This window comes from Lytechinus variegatus, chromosome 10 (assembly GCF_018143015.1).
Source record: "Lytechinus variegatus isolate NC3 chromosome 10, Lvar_3.0, whole genome shotgun sequence".
Lineage (NCBI taxonomy): Eukaryota > Metazoa > Echinodermata > Echinoidea > Temnopleuroida > Toxopneustidae > Lytechinus > Lytechinus variegatus.
This window is the reverse complement of record NC_054749.1, coordinates 12551626-12577813: the sequence shown is the minus strand read 5'-3', so window position 1 is coordinate 12577813 and position 26188 is coordinate 12551626. Positions and strand designations below refer to the sequence as shown.

The 26188-nt window shown below is 34.3% G+C and overlaps 1 protein-coding gene across 6 annotated transcripts in view; it reads right to left on the bottom strand.

Moving 5' to 3' along the window:
• LOC121422413 (caspase recruitment domain-containing protein 11-like) overlaps positions 1–24109 on the bottom strand; it is a 64176-nt gene extending 40067 nt beyond the window's left edge. For 3 of the 6 annotated variants that reach the window (XR_005971159.1, XM_041617443.1, XM_041617442.1), the window contains exon 1: positions 11246–12526. Coding sequence is in view for 3 of the 6 variants with exons in the window: in XM_041617443.1 (XP_041473377.1) it covers positions 11246–11309 (64 nt within the window). In the remaining 3 variants the exon portion in view is untranslated. Of the gene's footprint in view, positions 1–8595; positions 9332–11245; positions 12529–23977 lie in introns of those variants that run through there. The other 3 variants (XM_041617440.1, XM_041617439.1, XM_041617441.1) reach the window with 3 other exon arrangements.
• Between the last annotated feature and the right edge of the window lie 2079 nt (positions 24110–26188).

Sequence of the window (26188 nt, the reverse complement as noted above, 5' to 3'; positions counted from 1 at the left end):
GTGTATGTTTTATGAAATAGAGACATATAGAGATGATTTTTCTCAATAAATTATGATTTAAAAAAAAAAAAATTTAATTTTTACAAAAACATATTTTTAAAGAAAAAACGTACTGCCGTATTTTGGTTGCAAAAACGTACTAAATATGGTCAAAACGTACTGGTTGGCAGTTCCGACATCGCCAGGTGGTTTTACGACCAGTTTGGAAGATCGCTTCCAAGTCTGCTTCGAGAGATCTCATTACACGTTAAACTAGTTTCTACTCTTACAAGTTTCCAGTAGAATAATTTCAGGACAGTGATGTGAATGGGGTCTTTATTCTTTTCCATACAGATCTTTCTCAATGACAATCAGTCTGCATTGTACCAACTACAAGAATCACATGGGAAAAGAGTGAAGTTGATTCATTTTCAAGATTTTGCCTAGAAATTCATTTCAGGAAATTTCATCTGTTTGAGTTGGTTTGAACCAGTATGCATTATTTCCCCAAATCAGAGCTCTTTGATATGAGTTCTTCTACATCTGGAGAAGATTGTTTGTGTTTCTTTTTTAATCTTCACTCCCCTTTCATACATGATACATATTCTTCATTGTGTATCAGACAATTTTTTAAGATGTACACCCTCTGTATAACCCCTCGCAAATAATTTGTAGTTTTATTTCATACAGGGTAGGCCTACATGCATCATTGTCAGATTCAGAACGACTTTCCATAATGGCCCTGTCCGCACAACATACAATTTGTTTAACTGATATTTTTGAATCAGTAATATTTACATAATAAATAGCACAATTACATACAGTATCTATATAAATATTGAATCCAAAACAATTAAAAAAAAGAAACTAACACAAATATCCATTAAAATCTGATTTAAAATGACAATTTTCCTTCATATTTTTTATTGGGATGTATGGAAAATCATAATTTCCTTTAATTTGGATTATTAAATCCCAATTTAAAAGCATTCAACGACCGCCTGTTCTTTGATTTACATTGAGGTTGTTCCATCCAGCACATCCCATGAATTCAAATGTCCGACTGGCTGCACAATTATTCAACTTTATGGTATTACTGAGAGAGCTATATTCATGCGGAATCGTGTTTCAATTTCCTGACTTGGCCAGGAGAAGATACATTTCAGATAATCAGGTGAAAGATCATTCAGGCATTTATATTCTTGGATCATTCTAAGTGGATTCCATTGAATGGGCAGTTCTTGCCACAATCAGGGTTGGCGATTTTTTTGATTTTTTTAAAAAAATCAAAAAAATCAGATTTATTTGATTTAAATCAGATTTTTTTTATTTAAATCAGATTTTTTTGATTTTTTAAAAGTTCCTTCGAAAAAAAGGGTAATTATCCCCCTCCCCCTTACTCTTACAATGACATCAATATTGATGTTATACATTTCACCCCTAATATTGTTCTTAACCACATATTTTGTAATTAAAATCCAGTAAAAATGGACAATTAAAAATAAATTTGAGGAATCATGTATCTGAACTTAATTCTATCATACATAGGCCTATGAAGGAATATTCCATAGGGAATTCCCAGTGAGTAGAGAAAATTCCCCTCTGGGATTTTTCATTCAAATATTTAAAAAATCCAAGAGAAAAAAATCCCTTATCAAAACTGCCAACAAACCCTTTGCCAATTACTAGTATTCATGTATATTGTAAGAGAAATAATTCAAATCAATGATTTTTTTTTCAATTAGTCACAGCTTTACAATAGTCAAAGAGAGACTACAACTGTACATGTGTATGTTTAGGATCTTTTTGATAAAAAACTCTTCTCTTGCTACAGATATAGATGCAAAACTCTCAGTTTTGGAGAACAATATAGGAGATAGCTTAGTCAAAGGGTGACTATACTACATTCTGTTACTGTGATTTTTTTACATTAATCTACAATTTTTATTCCCATGTTCTCTACAAAAAAATCTGTTTGATCCATGAAGTATGAAAAAAAATCTTACTTTTAACTTAAAGGATAAAAACTGCAAAACTGCTTAATATATGTATTACAAAAAGAAGTATTTTATTTTAAATGAGACACAGCTTACAACTGCCAATGATTGTAACTGAAGTACCTGCATCTTAACATTAAAATGCAGTGTTAAATGTTTATTCTGAGTTTTGCAAATTGTTGTTATAGAGCTCTTTCCATTATTACATGCAGATACAAAACTTCCATTATTTGTAGCACTGAACATAAAATGGGCTGCAGTGACTTAAAAGGTTTATAAGAGAAAGCTTTTCTCAACAGTCAAATTATGACTGTACTACATCATGTTCATGTGATTTTTATAATTATGTTATTTAAAACATCAAATGTATGATAAATGTAACAATACGAAATAAGAGGCATGTTAAATATGTTGATTACATGCAGGTATCATTTTTTTATTTTACATGACAGAAGTAGTTACGAGTAGGCGAAGGATCAAAACTGGAAACTGCCAACAAACTTTTTCTCATTGACTTTTACATATTATATATTTTTTTTTACAAACTGCTCTCTGAAAAGTCTGGATTATGTGAAAACTTTATGTTAAGAAAGAAATTGACTAATAATAACTGACAAAGAATGTAAAATTTCAGAAGAAAAACTTGACATAATTTACAAAAAATGAGTACCTATTGACAACATACATCTGTAGTTTTTAAGGAATTACCTGATTTTATTAATTTGATTTTAATTTGTTTTAAGTAGATATGAAGACTTTGTTGATCTTTTATTGATACAAAGTTAATTCAAAGTTTTTCAGTTGACTTGAAGAATTAAAACTGTGTTGAACAAATACTTTGTCCATGATTTGTACATTTTTCAATGGAAGTGATTTAAATCAATGATTTAAAAAAAAAATCATGGTGATTTAAATCGTGATTTAAATCACGATTTAAATCCGCCAACCCTGGCCACAATAGTTCTCTAATATGCTTTTCACAATACACTTTTTGTCCTAAATTGGTGGGGCTAAGGGGGGGGGGGGTCTTATCCCCACCAATTTTCTGGGGTTAAGCTTAGCCCACTTTGTTTTCACACTACGTCTTTGCAAAGTGGGCTATTACAGTACTATCTGGCCCTGCAAACAAGCAGGGTTAGCTGGCTTATTGTGGTGCCAGCACCAAAATTGCGGTGCTAAGAGATGCAGTGTGAAAACGAAACAGGGCTAAGGAAAGTGGGCTAAGCACTAGCCAATCACAGAAGTCGAATTGCACGTTAATCACGCTCTGTATGGTAAAATCATCAATATTCATGAGCTGAGGGATAGTCTGGGGTTAAGGCATTAACCACGGTTGAGCAGAGTGTGAATCGAAGAAAAGATAGTATGGGTTAAGGATAGTCCGGGGTTACGGATAGTACGGGGTTAAGGAAATGCAGTGTGAAAAGCAAACATATCAGCTATGTGAGTGGATGTGCACCGCCCAAGAATATTGTCTAACTTTTATCGATAAGGCATTTGACCATGCAACAATGCAATAATCCAGGAGTGGCATGATTAAGGAACAACGTAACATCTTAAAAATTTCATTTGGAAAAACCAGTTTCGCAGATCCGTCTTAAAAACCCCATTCTTTGAAATAATTTACTGGCTGTGTAATCGATGTGCTCTTTCCATATACTAATTGTTCATCAAGCTTGACACCAAGATATTTGAATTTCCTTGCTCTCCCTCTCTCTCTCTCTCTAAACAAGCTTGTAGAACCTACATGTACATTCAATAATAATGAATTTGTACTTTTTTTTTGCAGAAATCATAATTACATGGAAGGATAATACATACAATCACATTTTCTGATACTTTCTTTAGTCAGGGGGATCATTTCAAAGGGACATGGGCTATGCCTAAATAGACATTTTCCCCCAAAATATTGAATACACCCCTTGTATACATACTGCAAACATGATCTTAATTAAAATTGTCATGGCAAACACGGAATTTAGCAAATCTACCCTCGATATAAATGACTTCCTAGTTATCAATTCAAAAAAACAAAACATCCAAGGTTTCCACTTAAGTTTTGTGTGTACTATTCTTTAACCTCGCCTTTACAATATTTGGGATGATTGCACATGTAAACAGACTCTTTCAAGGGAATGGACAGTGCTACAGCCCCCCCCCCCCCTCAATGATTTTCAAAAATAGTGAAAACAGAATTAAAAAGGGAATAAAAGACAACAGGAAGAAAAAAAAAACATTAAAATAATTATCTAAGATGGCTGGGCCATATTACTATTCATTTGAAGAAAATGTCATCTTTAGATTTTCTAGCCACCCCCCCCCCCCCATCAAGATACCCTGGCACCGCCCCTGACTGATGACTACACTTTAAGTCTGAAATCTTCAATTAATGTAATTTGATGTGAAACAATGCATGTAATTTGATGTGAAACTAATTTAATGAGTAATTAATGTACAAACAGCATAATTATATACAAATAACCGGCACTATTGATTCTAGCATTGCAATATTAATTATGTGGTTCTAGGAAGCACAACAAAATAACAACTAGTTTATTAATTAAAGCATTTACAAATGAACAACTATGATACTGAAATTGAATTTCATTATGAGAAAGGTGGAAATACTGTAACACATTTTAAATGTTTTAAAAGGCATCATTTCCAAAGACATGAAGATACAATATTTACAATATTAAAGGGGAATGAAACCTTTGGAACAAATAGACTAGTGTAGAAACAAAAAAATCAAAGAATAAGAATAAAGAAAGTTTGAGAAAAATCGGACAAATAATGAGAAAGTTACATGTATGAGCATTTGAATATTGCAATGACTAATGCTATGGAGATCCTCTATTGGCAATGCGACAAGGATGATGTGTGATGTCACTGATGAACAACTTTCCCTTTGGTGGACTATAAAATACCCTCAAAATGTCTCTTTTTGCTTTTTCTAATGATGATACAAACTCTTTATCCATGATGTATTCTTAAAAAATATGTAATACATGCCCTCATGTAGAAAGAACACATGATCTATGGATAGATGTGATAAAAGAGGCAATTCAAGTGAAATAAAGTAATGGGGAGAGTTGTTCACAAGTGACATCACACATCTTTGTCGCATTGCCAATTTGCTATTTCCATAGCATTAGTGATCGCAATATTCAAATGCTCATAACTTTCTCATTATTTGTCCGATTTTTCTCTAACTTTTGTTGATCTGTTTCTTTGATTTTTCTGTTTTCACACAAGCTATCTTGTTCCAATGGTTTCATTCTCCTTTAAGGCATTATTTCAAAAGACATGAAGATACAATATTTATATTGTATAAATATATATATACAAAATACTGGAAGAGTCGTGTATTAAGGTGGTTCTGATTCTCGCCTCGTAATCAGAGGGTCATGTGTTTGAATCCCAACGCGGTCTAGCGTCCTTTGGCAAGGCATTCATTCACATTTTGCCACTCTTGACCCAGGTGCTAAATGGGTACTCGATATGATGCAAAAGACATGTTTGAATTTGCCAGCGCCATTATGAGGCTGCGATGAATGCAAGGAATGCTCCCCAGGGAGTGGAAATTGTGCACTTTTTGTGAGGGATTGAAATGAATGAAATGACCGGGGTAATAATAGAGCATGATCGGTTAAGGGTTCGCATTGAGGTGAAAAAAATTTTTTTAGGTACTTCTATCAAATTTGCTTTTAAAATAATCTTTGATATCTCAGGTTTCAAAAAACTTAGTTTCATGAAGATTGATGATTCCGAAAGTACCGGAATAGTCCATTTTATTCATGGGGGTGCTGCTACCTCTCATCACAGACGGACATTTCTACTAAAAATTAAATTCACTCTAGTTTTATTGTGTTTAAAGTTACTCTAATTTGGTTTGGATGTTCTTGCACTCTGAACATTACTCTATTATCAGACATAATATAGTAGAAAAAAAATATTGGGAAGTAATATTTTTTGGTAGGTGTAACATTTCCATTTTGAAATTTCCGTCCGTGATGGAAAAAAATAAGAAAAGTTTTTTTATTCTTTATCAGAATAGAAATAAAAAATAAAAAGGTGTAGAGGTATCTCTCTAAACACTGTACATCATTTTATTTGAACATAGCTGAAATCCATACATTTTATCCATATCATAAAGTCAATCAAAAATGATCAAGGACGGACATTAATTTCATCACGGACGGACAAAGTTAATTCACTCAAATTCATTTCACTCTAGTTTCATTGTTTTCAAAGTTACTCCAATTTCTTTTAATGGTCTTGCACTCTGAACCGTAATCTATCATCAAACATAAATTAGTAGGAAAAAAATGTGGGAAGTAATCTTTCCTTGTAGATGTTAACATTTCTGTCCGTCCGTGATGAAATTAGTGTCTGTCCGGGATCATTTTTATTAGGATAATGTCTATGGATTCAGCTTTTTATTCTTTATCAGAATAGAAACAGAAATAAAATTGTGTAGAAGTATTTCACTGGACACTATATCATTTTATTTGAACATAGCTAAAATCCATACATTTTATGCATGTTTATACAATAAATCAATCAAAAATGATCACGGACGGACATTAATTTCATCACGGACGGACGAGTGAAATACTTGTGGAAAGATTAATATATGCAAATGAGAAACTTTGTTGAGCAGATTATGAATTTAATTTTAGCTTCTACTTGCAGTGAGAAGTGGCTCTGAGAATTATTCAGAACTCAAATGGAGTAACTACCTACAACTCGTCACATTTTTTTGTGATATCTTTGTTTGGCCGTTATTGGGGCTATATTTTTGTCAGGAAAAATTGTTAAACATTATTGGAATGCAGATAGGGTTGGAAAGCTGCATGTACATGTATACGCCAAAAAAGCAGGAAATAAAATGAGGCAAGAACAAGTCCAAAGCTGTAGATTTCATCAATTCAAGCTTGCTGAAAGTAATGGAGAAGAAGTAGAATGCAATGCATAATCTGATATTAGCAGAAAAATCAATTTTTCCATGTACAAACCTATGGATTCACAATGCTTCTAACAGAACATGACATCACAGTCTTGAGGCTTGTGAAAATTACATGAATACCTTTTTTTGAAGTCCATTATGGAGCTAATTTTAAGCAAATCGCTTAATATCTGGTAAACTGTGAAAATGCATAAAGCTTGCACTGCAGTGTTTAAAAGTTTTAATAAGCTTTGGATTGATATATCAATTTCAATTTTGGATTCGGTCAGTGCCTAAATACATGAGGGCTGTTGATATTATGGGGTGTCTCCACTTTGATATGTGCAAAAGATGGATTTAAAGAGAGCCCCCCAAAAGTGTTGATCCAACAAACAAGCATAAGGATCAGCGACCTGTTGATCTTTTCGATTTAGATTTTTGACCTAAAAAAAACCCCTCTTTGCTCTTGGAAAATTAATGCCTAAAAATCATCATGATCATAAAAAAACTTGTATCAACATGATCATTGATCAACTAGCTGTTGATTTGGAACCTAGTATTCTACAATTCTTAATTTGACAAGAACTGTGTTTAGAGCGATCATATGTCTAGATTATACTGTGTGTCTAGCATAGAAAACAAGTTGCTATACATCTTAAATCAAGTTGCAGCAACTTGATTGAAGTTGTAGCAACTTGATTGTGCAACTAACAATGTTTAATAATATTAAGATATGTACAAATCATCAATACAATAGCATTTGTTCCCCCAAGAAAGTATTAAGAACTTCTTACAGGGTACTTCCAATGTATTTTGATTGTGTCCGTCCGTGATGTCCGTCCGAGATGTCCGTCCGTGATGGAAAATATTTGCAATTCTCTCAGAAGTTTGATATTGGTTAAGAATTCAATATGCTGAACATAGAAGCTAACATACCCGAGTGTTAGTTGCATTAAAAATTATTGATCCATGTTAAGCTGTTTAGATAGAAACAATAAAAATGTACAAAAATTCTAAAAACCACATTTCTATCATGTCCGTCCGTGATATGGCACATTTAGTGGATACCTATGTTTGTAGGTAACCATGGCAACAAACTTTTTTCATCATTCAGCATACTTTGTCCTACCCTTCACTACAAAACACAAAGGAACCTTGTTCATCTTATTCCTAATTTGTTACAAGCCTTCAAAACTTTCAAAATCTATCAAATGTCCGTCCGTGATGAACCGATCACGCTCAATATGCTGTATAGCGCTTGAGCCGTTTATTGGGAAAAGCGCTATAAAAACTAGCGGACTTGCCTGCAAAAGTGCCATTATAAAATGGAATTCAGGAATTTCAAATATTATAATTAGTATAAATGAAATTAAAGTCCACATTGTTTAGAAAATAACTGTATGAATATTATATATAACTAATAAAAAACTAAATGAATAAAGTCCACACTGTTATCAAGAAAAGCATGTATACTTATTTTGACTCCCAATATTACTCTCATGCAAGTGAGAGAAAATGCAAACAACTTGCATGGTTTTCCCAATCAAAGTGGAAAGAAATTATCCTGAATCCAAACAAAAATTTGTATTCGTTCCTTTAAACTGAATGTTATACATAAAAGCAAGAGACATACATTTTACATGCTGAATATATATATATTTTGTCCATTACCATTTTGACGACAGCAACTTTCTCAACTCTTAATCTGTGATGTCCATAAGAACGTGTTCCTCGACCAGGAATCACTGAATACTACAAAAATGTGTAGAATACTGTCCCATTGTCCTCTAATTATAGTGTTCTTCAATACTCCTTGAGATAAACAATCACCAACATCAGAAGCATAGCAGATTTAGAACACAAAACGAATGGAGAGAAATGTCCTCCGCACTCACATCTTAGACACATTCGTATGTATTCTTGATACAGCTGACCTTTGAACTTCAGTTACTTTTTTTTAGAAACACCCTGTAAAACACAACACATGAATTGAGAGGAAAACCAGTATTAGATCCACACTCGAATCACAGTATAAAAGAAAGTCAGAAATAGGTACTTGCATCTTTGAATACCAGATGAAATTATAGGCATGAAAACAACTTGATAGTAGATCCACACTCAAGTCCTATAGACGCAGTAAAGAACATCAGAAACATCTAGTACTTGCATCTAGGAACAACACATGGAAGAAGAAATCAGTACAAGATCCATATTCAAATCACAATACAGAAAATCAGAAATGGAGTATTTAAATCTTGAATTCCAGATGAATATAGAGAAGAAAACAAGAAGCAGATCCACACTTGAGTCTTTGACACAGTATCAAAGCATCAGATTCAGCAACATGTTATGGAGACCAAGAACAACAACTGAAAGAAGAACAGTGAAGTCCACCAAAGAGTGGGCTTCACAAACAAAACAATTTCCTCCCACGTTATCCGCACGGCTGACTGGATGTTGCCCTAATAGATGTCTTCCTTTCTCCTGCCAAAGACACGGCAGCGGACCGGCAGCCCAACGAACAGCAAGGAAGCTCGCACATTATGATTTAATTTGACGAGAACTTTTCAATTGGTTCTCCTTTCCTGGGTACTAATACCCTGTCTACGTCACGGGGAGTGTTTTCAGAAGTTCTTTGCAAGAGAGAAGTACAGAGAGATCATCTCGCCTCCTAGATGATAATTAGATTCTAATCGCCTTGTCAAAGCCCGGCGTCAAGTGGTAATTAATTGAGTTTACGATGAAATATGTTACACCTGCACTGGACAACAGAATATCTTTCCTCTCTGAAACCAACAAAACATTTTGAATGAAATACTACATGTGTACATTAGTTTGCAGGTTTGATTTCAGACATAGATTTGAGCACCTATTCATGCCTGAAGAGAAAAAAAATAGCTGTTTAAAGACCAGATGTTGGATTTCATCAGGTTTTCATTCTTTGACATTAACTTCCACATTTTCAATCTGAGACCTTTGGAATTTTTTTTCTTCAAACTATACATAACATTCTAAAGAAGAAAAAAAGGGGATATTCGTACCAAATGTATTCTATTGTTTGTTATTACATGTATATTTTCAAACATGATTCCATAGAAATATATAAATGTCTTATACATGTAAATTATTTATATTAAATTTTCTATCATGATATGTCACTATTGAACAAAAAAGTGTAACCTGAATTGTTTGTGTTGAGAAGTAACTATCACAAATATGAAATGTTTTTGTCAACAAATATGAAATGTTTTTGTCAAGTTTTTGTCTATAATTTGTCTAAAATATAAAGATTTTTGGGGAAAAAATGACATCTAAATATTTTTCAGCTCCTAATGACAAAGAAATGTGATGAAGGGGCATGACATACTCTTTTGTTTGATATCAAATTCTTCATGATAGCACAAATATTTTATAAGATACATTAAATAATATGATGTTTGCGAGTGTCAACTTTTAAAAATTTCCTCTGGGGTGTATGTAAACTTCTGGCCTCAACTGTATGATTGCGCGTATCATGTTTCTTAACTGCATGCAAGCCAAGCTTGAGTCTGGTAGGCAATTGACGTAGATTTAAGCAAAATACTGAGCAAAATACTTGAATTCTGGCTTAAAGGGGAAGTTCACCCTGACAAATAGTTTATTGTAAAAATAGCAGAAAAAATAATAAAAAATATTGCCGAAGGTTTGAGAAAAATTCATCAAATAATTAAAAAGTTATTAGAATTTCAATTATTTGATTTGTGACGTCATATGCGAGCAGCATTCATACATAGCGAATGGTAAAAAATCAAAGAAATGTCATTTTCTCAGAAAATTGAAAATGGTTTTCACTGTACCTTTTGTATATCAATAGACAAATCATTTCACACCCGATCATGAATAGAAAACAAAATTAAGTCATCAGGAACCATACAAAATTTGAAATTCATGCATTTTATATTGCATAACACATGGAGCAGCTGCTCGTTTATGACGTCACAAATCCAAAACTTTGAACTCTAATAACTTTCTTACTTTTTAACGGATTTTCCTCAAACCTTCACCAATATTTTTTACTAATTTTTCTGCTATTTTTACAATAAAGTTTTCTTCAGGGTGAACTTCCCCTTTAAGTACCAAACTGAATACTGGCTGTGGTCTTTATCCTTATACAGTTATACATTCCACTTTCAGCTTTCTGTGCCTCTTGAATAGCAAACCAGATAGAGGGCGCACTCTAAATGCTATACATTATTATCATACAAGAAGATGCTAATGCTGGTTTGACTTGATAAGAAAAGGTAGAAGATCAAAGAGTAAAGGACATGCCCTAGCTCCTCACCTGACCCATCAAGACTATGCGTTGTGGGTTCGGTCTCATCAGCTTCAGGAGACGAAGTAGCCATATTGATTTATTTCTATTTTGTTGAAAGTGTGGGACTGTCACCGTTTCTTCCCGTTGTATAAGAAAATTTGTATAAAAAAATTTCATCCAGTTTGGTTTATTACAATGAATCAGTTCCACAGAATACCAGTCCTCAGAGAATCAACTAAAGAGTGTTTCATAAAAGCAATTTATCATTTATTTTCACTGACAAATTTGAGATGAGCCAATCGGATGACACGATTTCTGTAGCTTATAACAACTGACAGTGGAAATTACGGACTACTTGTTTCATAAAATGTTTCCCGATTTCAAATCACAAACATGTAGTATACCGTAATAGTTTTCATCATTGGCGACTAGAAAGTGTGATCAAATTTGTTTTCCTCAAGTGCTGATTGCAAACTAGTTAATCTTTCTCTTTCAGTTGACTGGCATCGAGGGCATTGCTGAAGAGATATAATTAGTGCCAATCCCAAGTTTATGAGAGTAAATATTGACACAAGTACCCTCTAGACTTGCATTAGTCGAGTCAATACTTGTAATTCAAAAGCAGAAATTCACGAGACACGCAACACAAACAAGCAATCATTCAGTCGGCTCTGACATTGATATTATCAAGGTACATGTACATGTAGTTGTTTGCTCATATTCCAATCAAATTAAATTTTCTTCAATAGAATTTGTCCCAATAGTGAGGAAGAGCTCAGTTTTTCCTTCCAAGAAACAGTTTGTCCATGCACGAAGCTACATGTAGTCTGCAACCACAGACCCTGATTGAAACTTTAATCAACAAGTGGGTCTTCCACACAAGACTAGCATATAATGTAAGACTTGCTGTTTCAGGGTGAGAGGGTCTCCAATAAACATTGTAGGCTGTGTATTCAGACCAATGAACTTGAGTATAAAGGGTTTGCACAACAGAGTAGCACAAAGTAGCACCAAGTTCCGTGTTCCATTCAGGCATACTCTCAATGGAATGGTCCTACGATCACGAAACAAGCCGGTTTAACATTGGAAACAAGTTTTCCAAAATAAAAAAAATGATTAATTTGACCAAATTTGTCACGTCAATAATTCGTTAAAAAAAGTTGTATTTATAGAGAACATTCCACTGCACGATACAGAAAGATCTGTCCAACAATCACCACTGATGATATCCACAGGTGTACATGTACAGAGCTTCAGAAACAGACAGTGCCTTCCACAAGGAGTTCCGAGGACGAATGAAACTAACTCAGTCATCCAGCAAAATCATCAACCAGAATCAGGTTGATCATTGAAACTAGACATGCATGGTTGAAACTCAATAAAAGAACCCATTCACATTGTTTATGCATTTTCGCTATTGTACTATTATGATAGTCATGTTTCGTTTCTTCTTCTGAATACTGCAGGATCCTCTTTCGAAACGACAGAAATTAATGCCCTTCATATACAACTTCTTTCAATCATGGAATAAATATTCCATATCATTTCTTCTTTAAATAATTCTAAAATATTTATTCATTGTCTTTTGTTTTTCAAAGATTTTAAGGACGAATTGTATCAGTCGTTGATTCAGCTTTACAACATCACTTTATTCAAATGGATGAATGAACCATAATATGAATGAATTTACCCCCAAAAAATGAATGTACATAAAAGAGATGGAAGGAGAGGAAAGAAGAGCTGTTACTTCCCGTGGGGGGGGGGGGGTGGGGGCAGTCAAATATATTGCTGTACACACGCATGTCCAAACAAACACGTTTTAAGGGGTGTTTTTCAGTTTTGGATGCAGTCTGCGCGTGGACTCACTAAGGGTATCAAACACACTGATTTATAAGAAAAAGGGTGGTTTTGAAAGATGGTCAATCGCGGGGTCAAACATACATGTATTTAATAGGGTATGTTTTTTCCCCAAAGCCTTCTTTAAAGACTAGCCAAACGTGTTTAGGGTATGGTTTTTTTTCCCCAAGTTTTTTCCCCGAGGTCATATTTTGGCGACAACTTCTTTAGGGGCCAAAATGTGTAAATAAAGCCTGCGAAAAAGCTTGTTTATGGAGCTATTTTGCACAGAGAAAAACTTGTTTAGGGGGTGTTTAGAAATTCCTTGGCCACGCGTATGAACAGCAATATATTTGACTGCCCCCCCCCCCCCCCCGGCGTTACTTGCATGCAAAGCAATAACATAGAATCATTAGTGAGCAAATATGATAGAACTTGAAATGGGATAACACTGCCCCCATCATTAAACGTTAAGAGCTGGCCACTTCATCAAAGAATCTGACAACTAATCATTTCAAGCTTTAAAGGGATGGTCTGGACTGAAAATATTTATATCTTAATACATAGAGTAGAATTCACTGAGCAAAATGCCGAAAATTTCATCAAAATCGGATAACAAATAATTAAGTTATTGAAGTTAAGTTTATCAATATTTTGTGAAAACAGTCTTCATAAATATTTATTAGGTGGGCTAATGACGTCACATCCTCACTTTCCGTTTTGTTATTACATAAAATTACAATTTTTTCATTATTTCATACATGTGTGAATAATATGTCTCCCTTATAATGAAATAAGTTGCAGCAATAGATATTTAATGCACTATTCAGTTTTCATTCCAATTTTTCTAGTTCTTGGAGGAAAAAATTTGAATAAACCTAATTTCATATAATAAATACAAAAGAACAAGTGGGGATGTGACATCATCAGTCCACCTAATAAATATTCATGACGAAAAAAAAAGAAATCATATCATCAGTAGACACAGTAAAATATTCTTCCCAAATTTTCTATTTTTTGTGCATTTCTTTCATACTATTTATTTTGAAGCTATATTTAGAGTTTAGAATCACTCATATCATACCAAGAGGGTATATTGGAAATAGGAAGAGGAAGTGGAAAACGGGATACTTTAATAGTACATACAGCGCATCCCCCAAAAATGTTCCTCTGATACGAGGCTGAATTACTTCTAAAATTAAAAATAATTCTCAATTAAATGTGTCAATTAGGAAGCTCATCTCATGTTCCATGTTCTCTAAAAATTTCCTTGGTCTTGCTTCAGGGGTTTTGAATACACAGTCTATTAGGTAGCGGCGGTGCTTTTCAGCCCATTCCACGTTCTACACTTTCTAGCATATAGTAGACTTGTTAACTGCAAAAAAGGGGCTTACCGCTGCATTTTTGAGTACAAATGTCCAACTTGGCACAAATGTTCCTTGAGTCAAAAGAAAAAGATTCATCCAAAGAGACACGCTGTATCTATGCAAATAAGCAAGTAATTTGCATAAATTTGCATATTATGTCGATATAGGAAAAACAAGTAATTCAGAATAAATATTTCAACAGAACTGCCCTAAAATATGAAATAAAGACTTAGGGTAAGACAGGGAAGAAAACTGTCATAAAATAATTGGGATATCCTTGTTTATTATTACCTAATTTACATAAATTATGCAAATTATAAATTAAAACAGGGTATTCTTTCAAGAATCCTGAACTGTTTTTATAAATAACAGCAATTAATACAAAATGTCAACATTCTATATGAAAGAGAATATATTAGCGAAAACATCGATATACTTCATGACAGTATTAGTGTCTTAATTTGCTTAGAAAGAGGGCAAATATGTCAAAATGTATGACGTTATATTGCGCTAAAACGAGACCAAAACAACCTCTATGTCACAGTCACACTCACGAATCGGACAATAAAGCGATCAATGGTATGTCATTCGAGATAACACAATCTCAACACAATAGCTTCCATCGGCTTCTCGTATCGCTTTTGTTGGTGTGTCTGCCACACCGTAATCTGTGATACATACGGGCAAAATGCATTTCGGTATCGGTAAAACACTATTAATTTTGTTTTATTTGTTTCTAATTGGTTTCTCTTGGAAAATTTACAGGAGACATTGCTTTGCAGGTTACTGCTTAAATGAAGCTCTGGCACATGAATCATGACGAATGTACCCCACATCAATCCATATTTTAACTTTGTTAAAATATATGTCTTTTGGAGACCCCGAAGTGGCAAAACTGCATTCCCCGGCTCGCGGCATTCTCGCTACTTTACAAATCCAGTTTGACTTGTATTATCGACTTGGAAAAGACAGATGTATGAGACATCAGTGTGAACATGTTTCCTGAAGATAGTTTTTTTTATTATTATTTAAGACTATACGTCCACGGGAGCCCTCCGAATTTACTCCATCCTCTCTCTGTATTTCGACACTAAATAAAAAAATATCGTGTTTAAAAACCACCGGCAAGGCAAGTTGCGTTTTTGGTATAATAAAGCAACTTTTATATCTATATTTCATATTTATCTATATCAATAATATTATCAATGTTATTATTATTATTATTATTGTTCTGCAGTTTGTAATAATGTTCTAGCACAGTAAAGGCTATAACCCAACAGGAGCATGCCTAGGATACCCTTTTCCCTTTTGGTTTTATGTATTCAAAAATAGTTTATTGTCTTTAGAACTCTTAAAAGATTACTTTTGTTTGTATCAGGGGCGGAAATTTCTCACAAAAGGTAGGGGGACAAGGGTCTGGAAAATTTGACAAGCAAAAAAAATAAAACGCTATTACCTAAAATTAAAGGTCATTTTGACGAAAATATATTTGACAAGCAAAAAAAAAAAAATTAATAAAAAAAAAGGTCATCTCGTCCCAAAACGTACGTTTTATTCCCATTTTGAGTGATATATTTCTTAGCATCACCAAAGACCCCAAAAAGTAGGGGGACATTTGATATTGTGTCCCCCTACTATTTTGAGTAGGGGGGACACGTCCCCCTGTCCCCCCTGGGATTTCCGCCCATGGTTTGTATTGATATCTTGGAATAGATTGAGGAGAAAATACTCTACAATTGACATGTAGAAGAGCTGTAGTACATTAAAAAAAAGCCACACGTAAGCTCTAAAATACTCAAACCCCTTTATTGCTTCCACTCTATGTTAAATTTAAATATTTTCAGAGCCCATTCGGGAGAAAGATACATTTCTACTACACACAGTAAAGCCTCTTTACTTTCTCCTCTTGAAAAAAACAAACATAGAAGGCATTGTTTTATATCTCATAAAATAAGTTCGTGTACATGACGGTGGCCTGTCAAAGTTGCCCAACCCTTTATTTTGTTTTGACAATATATATTTAGAATATCGTCTAAATGAAGCCCTCATCTGGAAAAGGGCACTTATTAAAGGCGGCATCTACATTACATAGAGGAGGCCCTGGTACTTGGAAGCGGGGGCTGAAGCACAACGCAAGATTTTCCGGACGAGGGGGCGGGAGGGGGGTGCTGCGTGTGTTATTCTCGATAGATAGCACCCCCTGGAATTCCGGCAGATGTGACAAAACGAAAAAAAAAACGAAACGTTACCCAAAAAAAATCATTTTGTAGTGCAATCCTTTTTGTTTATTTCCTGTAAAATTTATTGATGTAAATTTGAAAAACGAAAAAGGTTCAATGTAAAATTTTGGTCCCAAGAAATCAAACAAGCTTCAGCCCCCTCTTCCAAGTGCCAAGGCCTCCTCTATATAATGTAGATGCTGTCTTTAATAAGTGCCCTTTTCCAGATGAGGGCTTCATTTAGACGATATTCTAAATATATATTGTCAAAACAAAATAAACGGTTTTTGGCAACTTCGACAGGCCACCGTCACGTACACGAATTTATATTATGAGAAATAAAATAATGCCTTCTGTGTTTGTTTGTTTTTTTCAAGATGAGAACGCAAAGATGCTTTACTGTGTGTAGTAGAATTGTAGAAATGTATCTTTCTTCCGATTGGGCTCTCAAAATATTTAAATTCAACATAGAGTGGAATCAATAAAGGGCAGTGTGGCTGTTCTTCAATTTACCACAGCTCCTCTACATGTCAGTTGAAAAGTATTTTCTCCTCAATCTATTCCAAGGTATCAAAACAAATAAAAGTAATCTTTTAAGAGTTCTAAAGACAATAAACTATTTTTTAATACATAAAACCAAAAAGGGAAAGTGTATCCTAGGCATGCTCCTGTTGGGTTATAGCCTTTACTGTGCTAGAGCACTATTACAAACGGCCGAACAATAGCCTTTACTGTGCTAGAGAACTATTACAAACTGCCGAACAATAATAGTAATAATAACAATAATAATATTATTAATAATTATAATAACAATAATAATATTAATAATAATTATAATAATATCAATAATGATGAATGTAAATATAACGATATAGATATAAAAGTTGCTTTATTATAAAAAAAAACACGCAATTTGCCTTGCCGATGGCTTTAAAACAAGATATTTTTTGTATTTAAAGTCGAAATACGGAGAGGGGATGGGGTAAATTCGAAAGGCTCCCGTTGGCTTAAATAAACAAATTTTTTTTTCAGGAATCATGTTGTCTGATGTCTCAAGCATCTGTGTTTTCCAAGTAGATAATACAAGTCAAACTGGTTTTGTAAAGTAGCGGGAATGCCGGGGAGATGCAGTTTTGCCACTTTGGGGTCTCCAAAAGATATATATTTTAACAAAGTTAAAATAAGGATTGAGGTAGGGTACATTCGTCATGATTCATGTGCCAGAGCTTCATTTAAGCAGTAACCTGCAAAGCAATGTCTCCTGTAAATTTTCCAAGAGAAACCAATTAGAAACAAATAAAACAAAATTAATAGTGTTTTACCGATACCGAAATGCATTTTGCCCGTATGTATCACAGATTACGGTGTGGCAGACACACCAACAAAAGCGATACGAGAAGCCGATGGAAGCTATTGTGTTGAGATTGTGTTATCTCGAATGACATACCATTGATCGCTTTATTGTCCGATTCGTGAGTGTGACTGTGACATAGAGGTTGTTTTGGTCTCGTTTTAGCGCAATATCACGTCATACATTTTGACATATTTGCCCTCTTTCTAAGCAAATTAAGACACTAATACTGTCATGAAGCATATCGATGTTTTCGCTAATATATTCTCTTTCATGTAGAATGTTGACATTTCGTATTAATTGCCGTTATTTATAAAACAGTTCAGGATTCTTGAAAGAATACTCTGTTTTAAATTATAATTTGCATAATTTATGTAAATTAGGTAATAATAAACAAGGATATCCCAATTATTTTTTGACAGTTTTCTTCCCTGTCTTACCCTAAGTCTTTATTTTATATTTTAGGGCAGTTCTGTTGAAATATTTATTCTGAATTACTTGTTTTTCCTATATCGACATAATATGCAAATTTATGCAAATTACTTGCTTATTTGCATAGATACAGCGTGTCTCTTTGGATGAATCTTTTTCTTTTGACTCAAGGAACATTTGTGCCAAGTTGGACATTTGTACTCAAAAATGCAGCGTTCAACCTCTTAACAAGTCTACTAAAACAACACAACTCCTTTTGATCTTTCAGAATCTGACCAGGGAATTCCCTGATGTCAGAGAAATCCCCATGATCTAACCAGGCTCATCAAACCACAACCTTGAGCATCTTCAGAAGGGCAACAACTGTATTTGACAGTTCATGTTTAATATTAAAGGGGAAGTTCACCCTGACAAAAAGTTTATTGTAAAAATAGCAGAAAAAAATCATTAAAAATATTGCCAAAAGTTTGAGAAAAATCCATCAAATAATTAAAAAGTTATTAGAATTTAAATTATTCGATTTGTGACGTCATATGCAAGTATCATTCCTACAAAGCGAATGGTAAAAAATCAATGAATTGTCATTTTCTCAGAAAATTGAAAATAGTTTTCACTGTACCTTTTGTATTTCAATAGAAAATCATTTCACACCCGAACATGAATAGAAAACAAAATTTATTCATCAGGAACCATACAAAATTTGAAAATTCATGCATTTTATATTGCATAACACATGGAGCAGCTGCTCGTTTATGACGTCACAAATCCAAAACTTTGAACTCTAATAACTTTCTTACTCTTTAATGGATTTTCCTCAAACCTTCGCCAATATTTTTTACTATTTTTTCTGCTATTCTTACAACAAAGTTTTATTCAGGGTGAACTTCCCCTTTAAATGGGAGATGCACAATGATCGAAACAATGACAGTTCATGTCTGTTTCATGTCTAATTCCAACAATATTGCCTTTTTGTTTTTATTACTTTTTTCAGTTAATAAGCTAATGCACATGTACTGAGGTCAAGTTGATTCAATGTAGCTTTTTAAAGGAAAAAAAAATTAATTTTTCACAGGTAAAGTTCCCTTTCGGAAAGTGTGATTAACTAGTAGATTCTCCTTCATTGTTCAGCTTATTTTACTCATCCATCATTCACAATTTCTTTCAAGTTGGTGTACTAATTCCCCTAATATCAATCATCAATCAAACAATTTTTTTTAATGTTTCTTGTCCTTTTGAACATGCCCAAGTTTAATGAGCCTGGAAAGGATTTAGGGAAATGTCCCTGCTGAGATCCTGGATATCACAATAGGGGTTAACTTACAATGCAAAAATACAGCAGTGCTACAAACTTGGAATGGGCTAAAATGCACTACTGTTATGTATTAAACAGAGTGTATATAAAAACACTGAAGCGAGACCAATTCAATTTTCATAGAAGTTAGAACATAAAAATGAGCTTTCTACTCCTGAACATTTAATTCATACTATCATACTTAGGAACTTATTCAGCCTGCCCTATGTCAGAGGGACATTTTTTTGGGACATGCTGTAGATGAATTTTTCAACAGTACATGCAAATGAGATGAAGAAAGCAAACTAAAGAAAAATCCCCTCAAGTTTTATAAATGAATAACCATAGTATCCCTTCTGAAAATGAGAGCCAAAATGTACTAAAATGATCATGAGGTCATTCCATTCATAATGTAGCCAGTGCTCAAAGAATTTGACATTTCACTTTATGGCTCAGATACAGTAGCTCTCTGATATTCATTTTGGATTCTTTTTGTAATGCATCACAGGAAGATGGTTGTATAATGGTCCAATGATATCAAGCTATTTTCATTTATTTATTTTTACAGCTCATCTGATTCACATACAACGTATGCTCATAAAGTTTGTATCTTTTGTTTATAATACACGTATGCCCTCCCGCCCTTTTTAGTAAAAAAAAATTGGCTGATTATTTTAAGAAGGAATTTAATTGAAAGCATAGGTCTGTCAATTCATGCATTTTCAGCAAAAAAATGGATGACATATACATGTACATAGTTAGTGTGAACACCTTCAATAAAAGCAGGTTTCTATCTTTGTTGTTTATATATCACATTTGAATTTGGATATACATGTAGGCCTACACATGTACTCTTGTCATTAAAATAGTCACCTAAACATTCAAAAGAATTTTATAATGATATTTTTAATCATTCAACTCGATTGAGTTGAAAGATGTGTGATGTCATCATTGAGACTGTTGCAAGTCTGTATTCAGGGGGCTGAGAATGGTCTCTATATAAAAGCCACTTTCATACTGACAGCCGAAGTTGAGATACTCCGGAGTCCAGAAGGAGTTGTACTCCACTATGGAGGGCAGTATAAAAATTCTAGGATTATTTCGATCCAGATTCAAAGCGGAGTACTCAACCTGGGCACTTCGAGGAGAGGGTTACAAACAGAGTCCGCACCGGAACTGCGGTATCGCCTGTCTCATTCATTTCCGCATGGGGGAGATTCCGCGTGCCACACATACATGTATGGCGTGAACTCGCATGGAAACCACGGAAACGACTGCGGATACACCGCTGCGGAGTTTTGCCAGTTTGAAAGGGGCTGTAATGTCCGTGCACAGTACAAGCGTATCAACTCAATCCGAAGTAACTCCACTTCACCTTCAGTGTGAAAACGACATAATGTAATTTCTCGCATTTCAATGAAATCAATACGCCTTCTTGCCGACATATCTGTGCATACAAGACCAGACTCTATAAACTTGAGATAACTATTGCTTATCGTGGATTTTCTTTGGATGGCTACTCTAAATTTAAATGATTGCTCCAGTATGTTATTATGTTACAAGGAAATAGATTGGTGGATGCATGAAAATAGTGTACATCTAGAGTAAAAATATCAACATTTACTCTTGTCATTTACTTTCACTGCTACTTCAGTACGTTATTATGTTACAAGGAAATGCAGATCAGTTGATACGTTTGTAAAAATAGTGTGTATTTATACTAGCATTTAAAGCATCTCAACTTTCATATAAATACTGGAAAATGCAATATTCAATGCCCAGTCAAGTTGTAGAAAAACCTCAAATAAATATTGTATAACTATCATTAAAAATGTGAGTAGTAAGACAAAGATAATGTGAGTTTTTTCCTCCCCATGAAGATGAATTAAAAGTCAAGTCCATTCCAGAAAAGTGTTGGTCTGAATAAATCAAACTAGCATAATGCTGAAAATTTCATCGAAATCAGGAGTAAAAGAAGAAATTCATGACATTTTAAAGTTTCGCTTATTTTTCACAACTCAGTGACATGCAAATGAGACAGTTGATGATGTCCCCACTCACCATTTCTTTTGTTTTTATTGTTTGAATTATGCATTATTACATGTTTTTACAGATTTGACAATAAGGACCAACTGGACTGAACTATATAGTAATAGTATTACACAATGCCAATTCCACAAGTTCAGGGAGAAATTAAACATTTTTTCACGTGACAATGAAGAAAAAAATAGAATATTTCATACAAATAATAAAATACAAAGAAATAACGTGTGGATGACGTCATCAGTCCCCTAATTTGCATACTAACCAGGATGTGCATATAGGTTGTGAAATTTAGCAAAACTTTAAAATGTCTTTGTTATTTTACATCCAAGTTTGATGATATTTTCAGTGTTCTGCTTGTTGGATTTTTCTCTTTTTATTCAAATCAACTTTCTGCTGGGGTAGAATTGTCCTTCAAGGTCTCCTATACTTTTCCTCACTAAAATTGACAAGGAAATAAAAACAGAACATTGTCACTTATACCCCTTTCATAAACCCAATTATGCGGCTAATAGCAGCATAATTTGGTTGTAAAATTGGAGGAGGACCAGAGTTATCCGCATTATTTTGATGCTGCTATTATCCGCATAATAGCAGCATCAGGACAAGATTTTGAGTTTATGAACGCATTTCCAAATAATGCGGATAATTGCCATGGTGCGGTCACAAGGTCACCCTTTTCCAACACAACCGCATCAGAGGGGGTGTGTCCAGTTGTCATGACAATTATCCGCCTTTTTCAGGACGGGCGCTCGTAAAAATAATGCGGCTTATTTTCGGAGTTTGTGAACGCAATTTTTATTGAATTATCCGCATTACTCTTAGGCGGCTAATTGGAGGCTAGGTTTATGAAAAGGGTATTAGTAGATATGAACATCTGGGTACTGTTTTATAAAGATTTGTTATAATAACAATATCTTTAAACAAATCTACTATCAGACTGAAGCATTTCAGCAGCTTTTAAACCGTTTATTGCAAATTTGTTGTAACAACAAGTTTTATGAAACTGGTCCCTGCTTCACCCTTACTTTCCATTAAAGGACAAGTCCATCCCAACAAAAAGATGATTTGAATAAAAAGAGAAAATTCCAACAAACATAACATTGAAAATTTCATCAAAATTGGATGTAAAATAAGTTATGATATTTTAAAGTTTCGCTTAATTTCAGAAAACAGTTATTTACACATCCTGGTCGGTATGCAAATGAGGAGACTGATGACGTCATTCACTCACTATATCTTTTCTATTTTATTTTATGAAATATGAAATATTCTAATTTTCTCTATATTGTCAAGGGAAGCAACAATTAATTCCTCACTGAACATGTGGAATTACCATTGTTTATATGGTTCAGTCAAGGTGGTCCTTATGTCAAATATGCAAAAATGAAATATTGTATAATTCACACAAATAAAAAACATAAGAAATGGTGAGTGACGGACATCATCGACTGACCCATTTCCATGTCGCTGAGTTGTGCATAATCACTGTTTTGTGAAAAATAAGCGAAACTTCAAAATGCCATAACTTATTTTATTTTACATCCGATTTTGATGAAATTTTGTAGCATTATGTTGTTTGTTTTTTCCCTATTTCTTCAAATCTACATTTTACTAGGGTGGACTTGACCCTAGAGTATCATCCCACATGGTCTAATCCCAAATCATCGGCACTCATCCCTTTGAACCATCCTATTGGTCAGTTGGGGTCAAAGTATCAATTTTTAGATTTTTGTAGAAAATCAATGGCGAAGTGCAATTCTCTCCATTTGTTGAAAAAAATTTACAATGTATTTTTTAGATATATGACTTGCACTTGTCATATTGATACTGTTTACTAAAAACAAAGCAGTAAAACAGAAGCGAACATACATTGTACATGTATAATAATATGCAAATATGTGTTCAGCAAACTGTCGTATTTGCATGTATTGACATTATATGTATAACAGTTTGATTGCACGTACCGTTATGCATCTTGAAACTTATTAATAGTGAAGCGTGATATTCCTTTTATATGTCACTTTTAAAATCCAGACCACTCAAACAAGAATGCTCTCTTGCCGTAATATATTTTCGACTTCTTGATATTGAGAAGAAAAATGAAAGACATAAATGTGATACTAAAAATTAATTATCTCAGGCATCCGTGTCATATTTTTCAAACAATGAATCCTTAACGTCTTGGGTCAAATGGTGTCAAAATATATATAGTCTAACCTCAGTGTTCTTGAGAAAGAAATCCCAATATTGTCAGTATATTCAGTTGCAGACTTCTGTGGCCGAGCTGTATTGATGCACATCTGACAAGTTTTAATGTCAATTGTCATCTCTTTTTCATATGTTTTATACAGATTTTTGGTTGTGCTTGTTTGATTGTGGGTATATTATGTAATCAAGAACACTGTATGCTCACTTGTTTCCTATCACTTAAAAACATACAATCCACACCCAAATGCACAGATAATGAAGACTGTCAACAGAATTTGCAGTAGATAATCTGCACCAATTGTTCATTCAATCAATAGTACAACACTGCTTTATTCAATAAATACCACCCCTCCAGTTCCCCCTCCATCTTTCCATATGATGCAACTTGGGGACTTCCCCCCTGGACATCGCTCCATTAGTTTTGCTCCTCAGACCCTAAAACTGTTTAATATGTAGTGTCTATAAAAAAAATCTTTGAAACTGGAAAAAAAATTTTTTGAAGATTAAACTCACAGGTCTGGTTTCAGGAAAGAAAAAGGTAAATTTATAGAAACTACGGATCTCCTCGGCAACAGCCTTGCTTTATTTGAAATCTAGGAGACAGGTGTCCATTTTAATATTAACACACAAGATTTAGAATATTCATAAAATACACCAAAGCACTTTGGACCAAATTCATAGTACATTGCGAATAAGGGCCATTCTTTAATAGTCACGTGTGTGACACAAATTATGACAATCATGACTTTAGTTACCGTAGTTAGAAATAATTATTTTTTTAGAGATTTAAACTAATTATGATGATTTTGAAAGTTCAGTTTCATTTTGAAATTTACAGGAATTCCAAAATGAAATTGAAACTTTCAGAATCATGCTTCTGTTGCCCTTTTTACACAGGATTTTCTTAACCCCGGACTATCGCTAACCCCGTACTATCCTTAACCCCATACTATTTTTTTTCCTTTTCACACATGCCAAATTGTTATTGCTAACCCCGGATAAGGAATGCTTGCTTTTCACACACGAAACTCGCTAACCCCGGACTAGTGGTTTTTGTCGATCATTCGTAGTACAAGTGCTTCACTCGTACACTTTTTACACACGCTACAATTTCCTTAACCCCGTACTATAGGTGGGGCCAAATTGCCATTTAGCCCCACCTATAGTACGGGGTTAAGCTTAGCCCACTTTCGTTGTACACATGCGATCTTAACCCCGTACTATTGCTCTTAGCACCGCAATTGGTGGGATAACCCTGCTTTTTTGCAGGGCCAAATAATCCCGTACTATAGGTGGGGTTAGCCCACTTTGCAAACACGCTGTGTAAAACGAAAGTGGGCTAAGCTTAACCCCGTACTATAGGTGGGGCTAAATTGCCATTTAGCCCCACCAATAGTACGGGGTTAAGGAAATTTTAGCCTGTCTAAAAAGGGTACGTGTGATTTCACACATGTGACCCACTTCTTTTGACCTCTGTCCTTGAACATATTGGAGACAGCAAAAAACATTTCCAAATGATAGCTAAATCTCTAGATTTTTTAGATTTATAACTATTTAAGTCAAGATTGCCATAATTTTGGCCACACATGTGACCAAGAGTGGCCCATTTAACAGTTGCATTAATATTGAATTATTAAAGCCTTTCCAAAATGATAAACCAGGACTGTGTCACAAAGCTGTTGCAAATGACTTTACACGCATCTGGTGACCCTTTCTTGGGCTAAATGATATCCAATATGTATGTAGCTGAAGAAGAACCTAAGAAAATCTAGTGATTCCAGTCATACGAACAGCTTTAATATCCACAATTCACTCACATGGGAAAAATAACTGGAAACTTTTCCACATGTAACCACTTTGTAAGTGGCCTTGTTGCTACAGGATCGCTTTCAGTGGGGTCATATGTTTGGCGAGAAATTTGAAACCGCAGCGTAGACATTCTAATGCACACAATGTGTGGTGAAGCGTGCCCAATGCGTGCGAAGATCGCTGAATTCGAAAAACGGTTGTGTCCTCATCTACGCTTACACTAGATTATTAACATTGTGGTCTTGAAAACCACATCGCAAGGTGGTTTTCCAAACTGGTTTGTAAGACTACTCAAGATCGCTTCCAAGACTGCTTCGAGCATTCTCATTACACCAGGGTGCTACATAAGCACTTGCCCGATTGCCCGGGGCAAGTAAAAGTTAGAGTCAGGCAAGTGTTTTGAAGTAAACA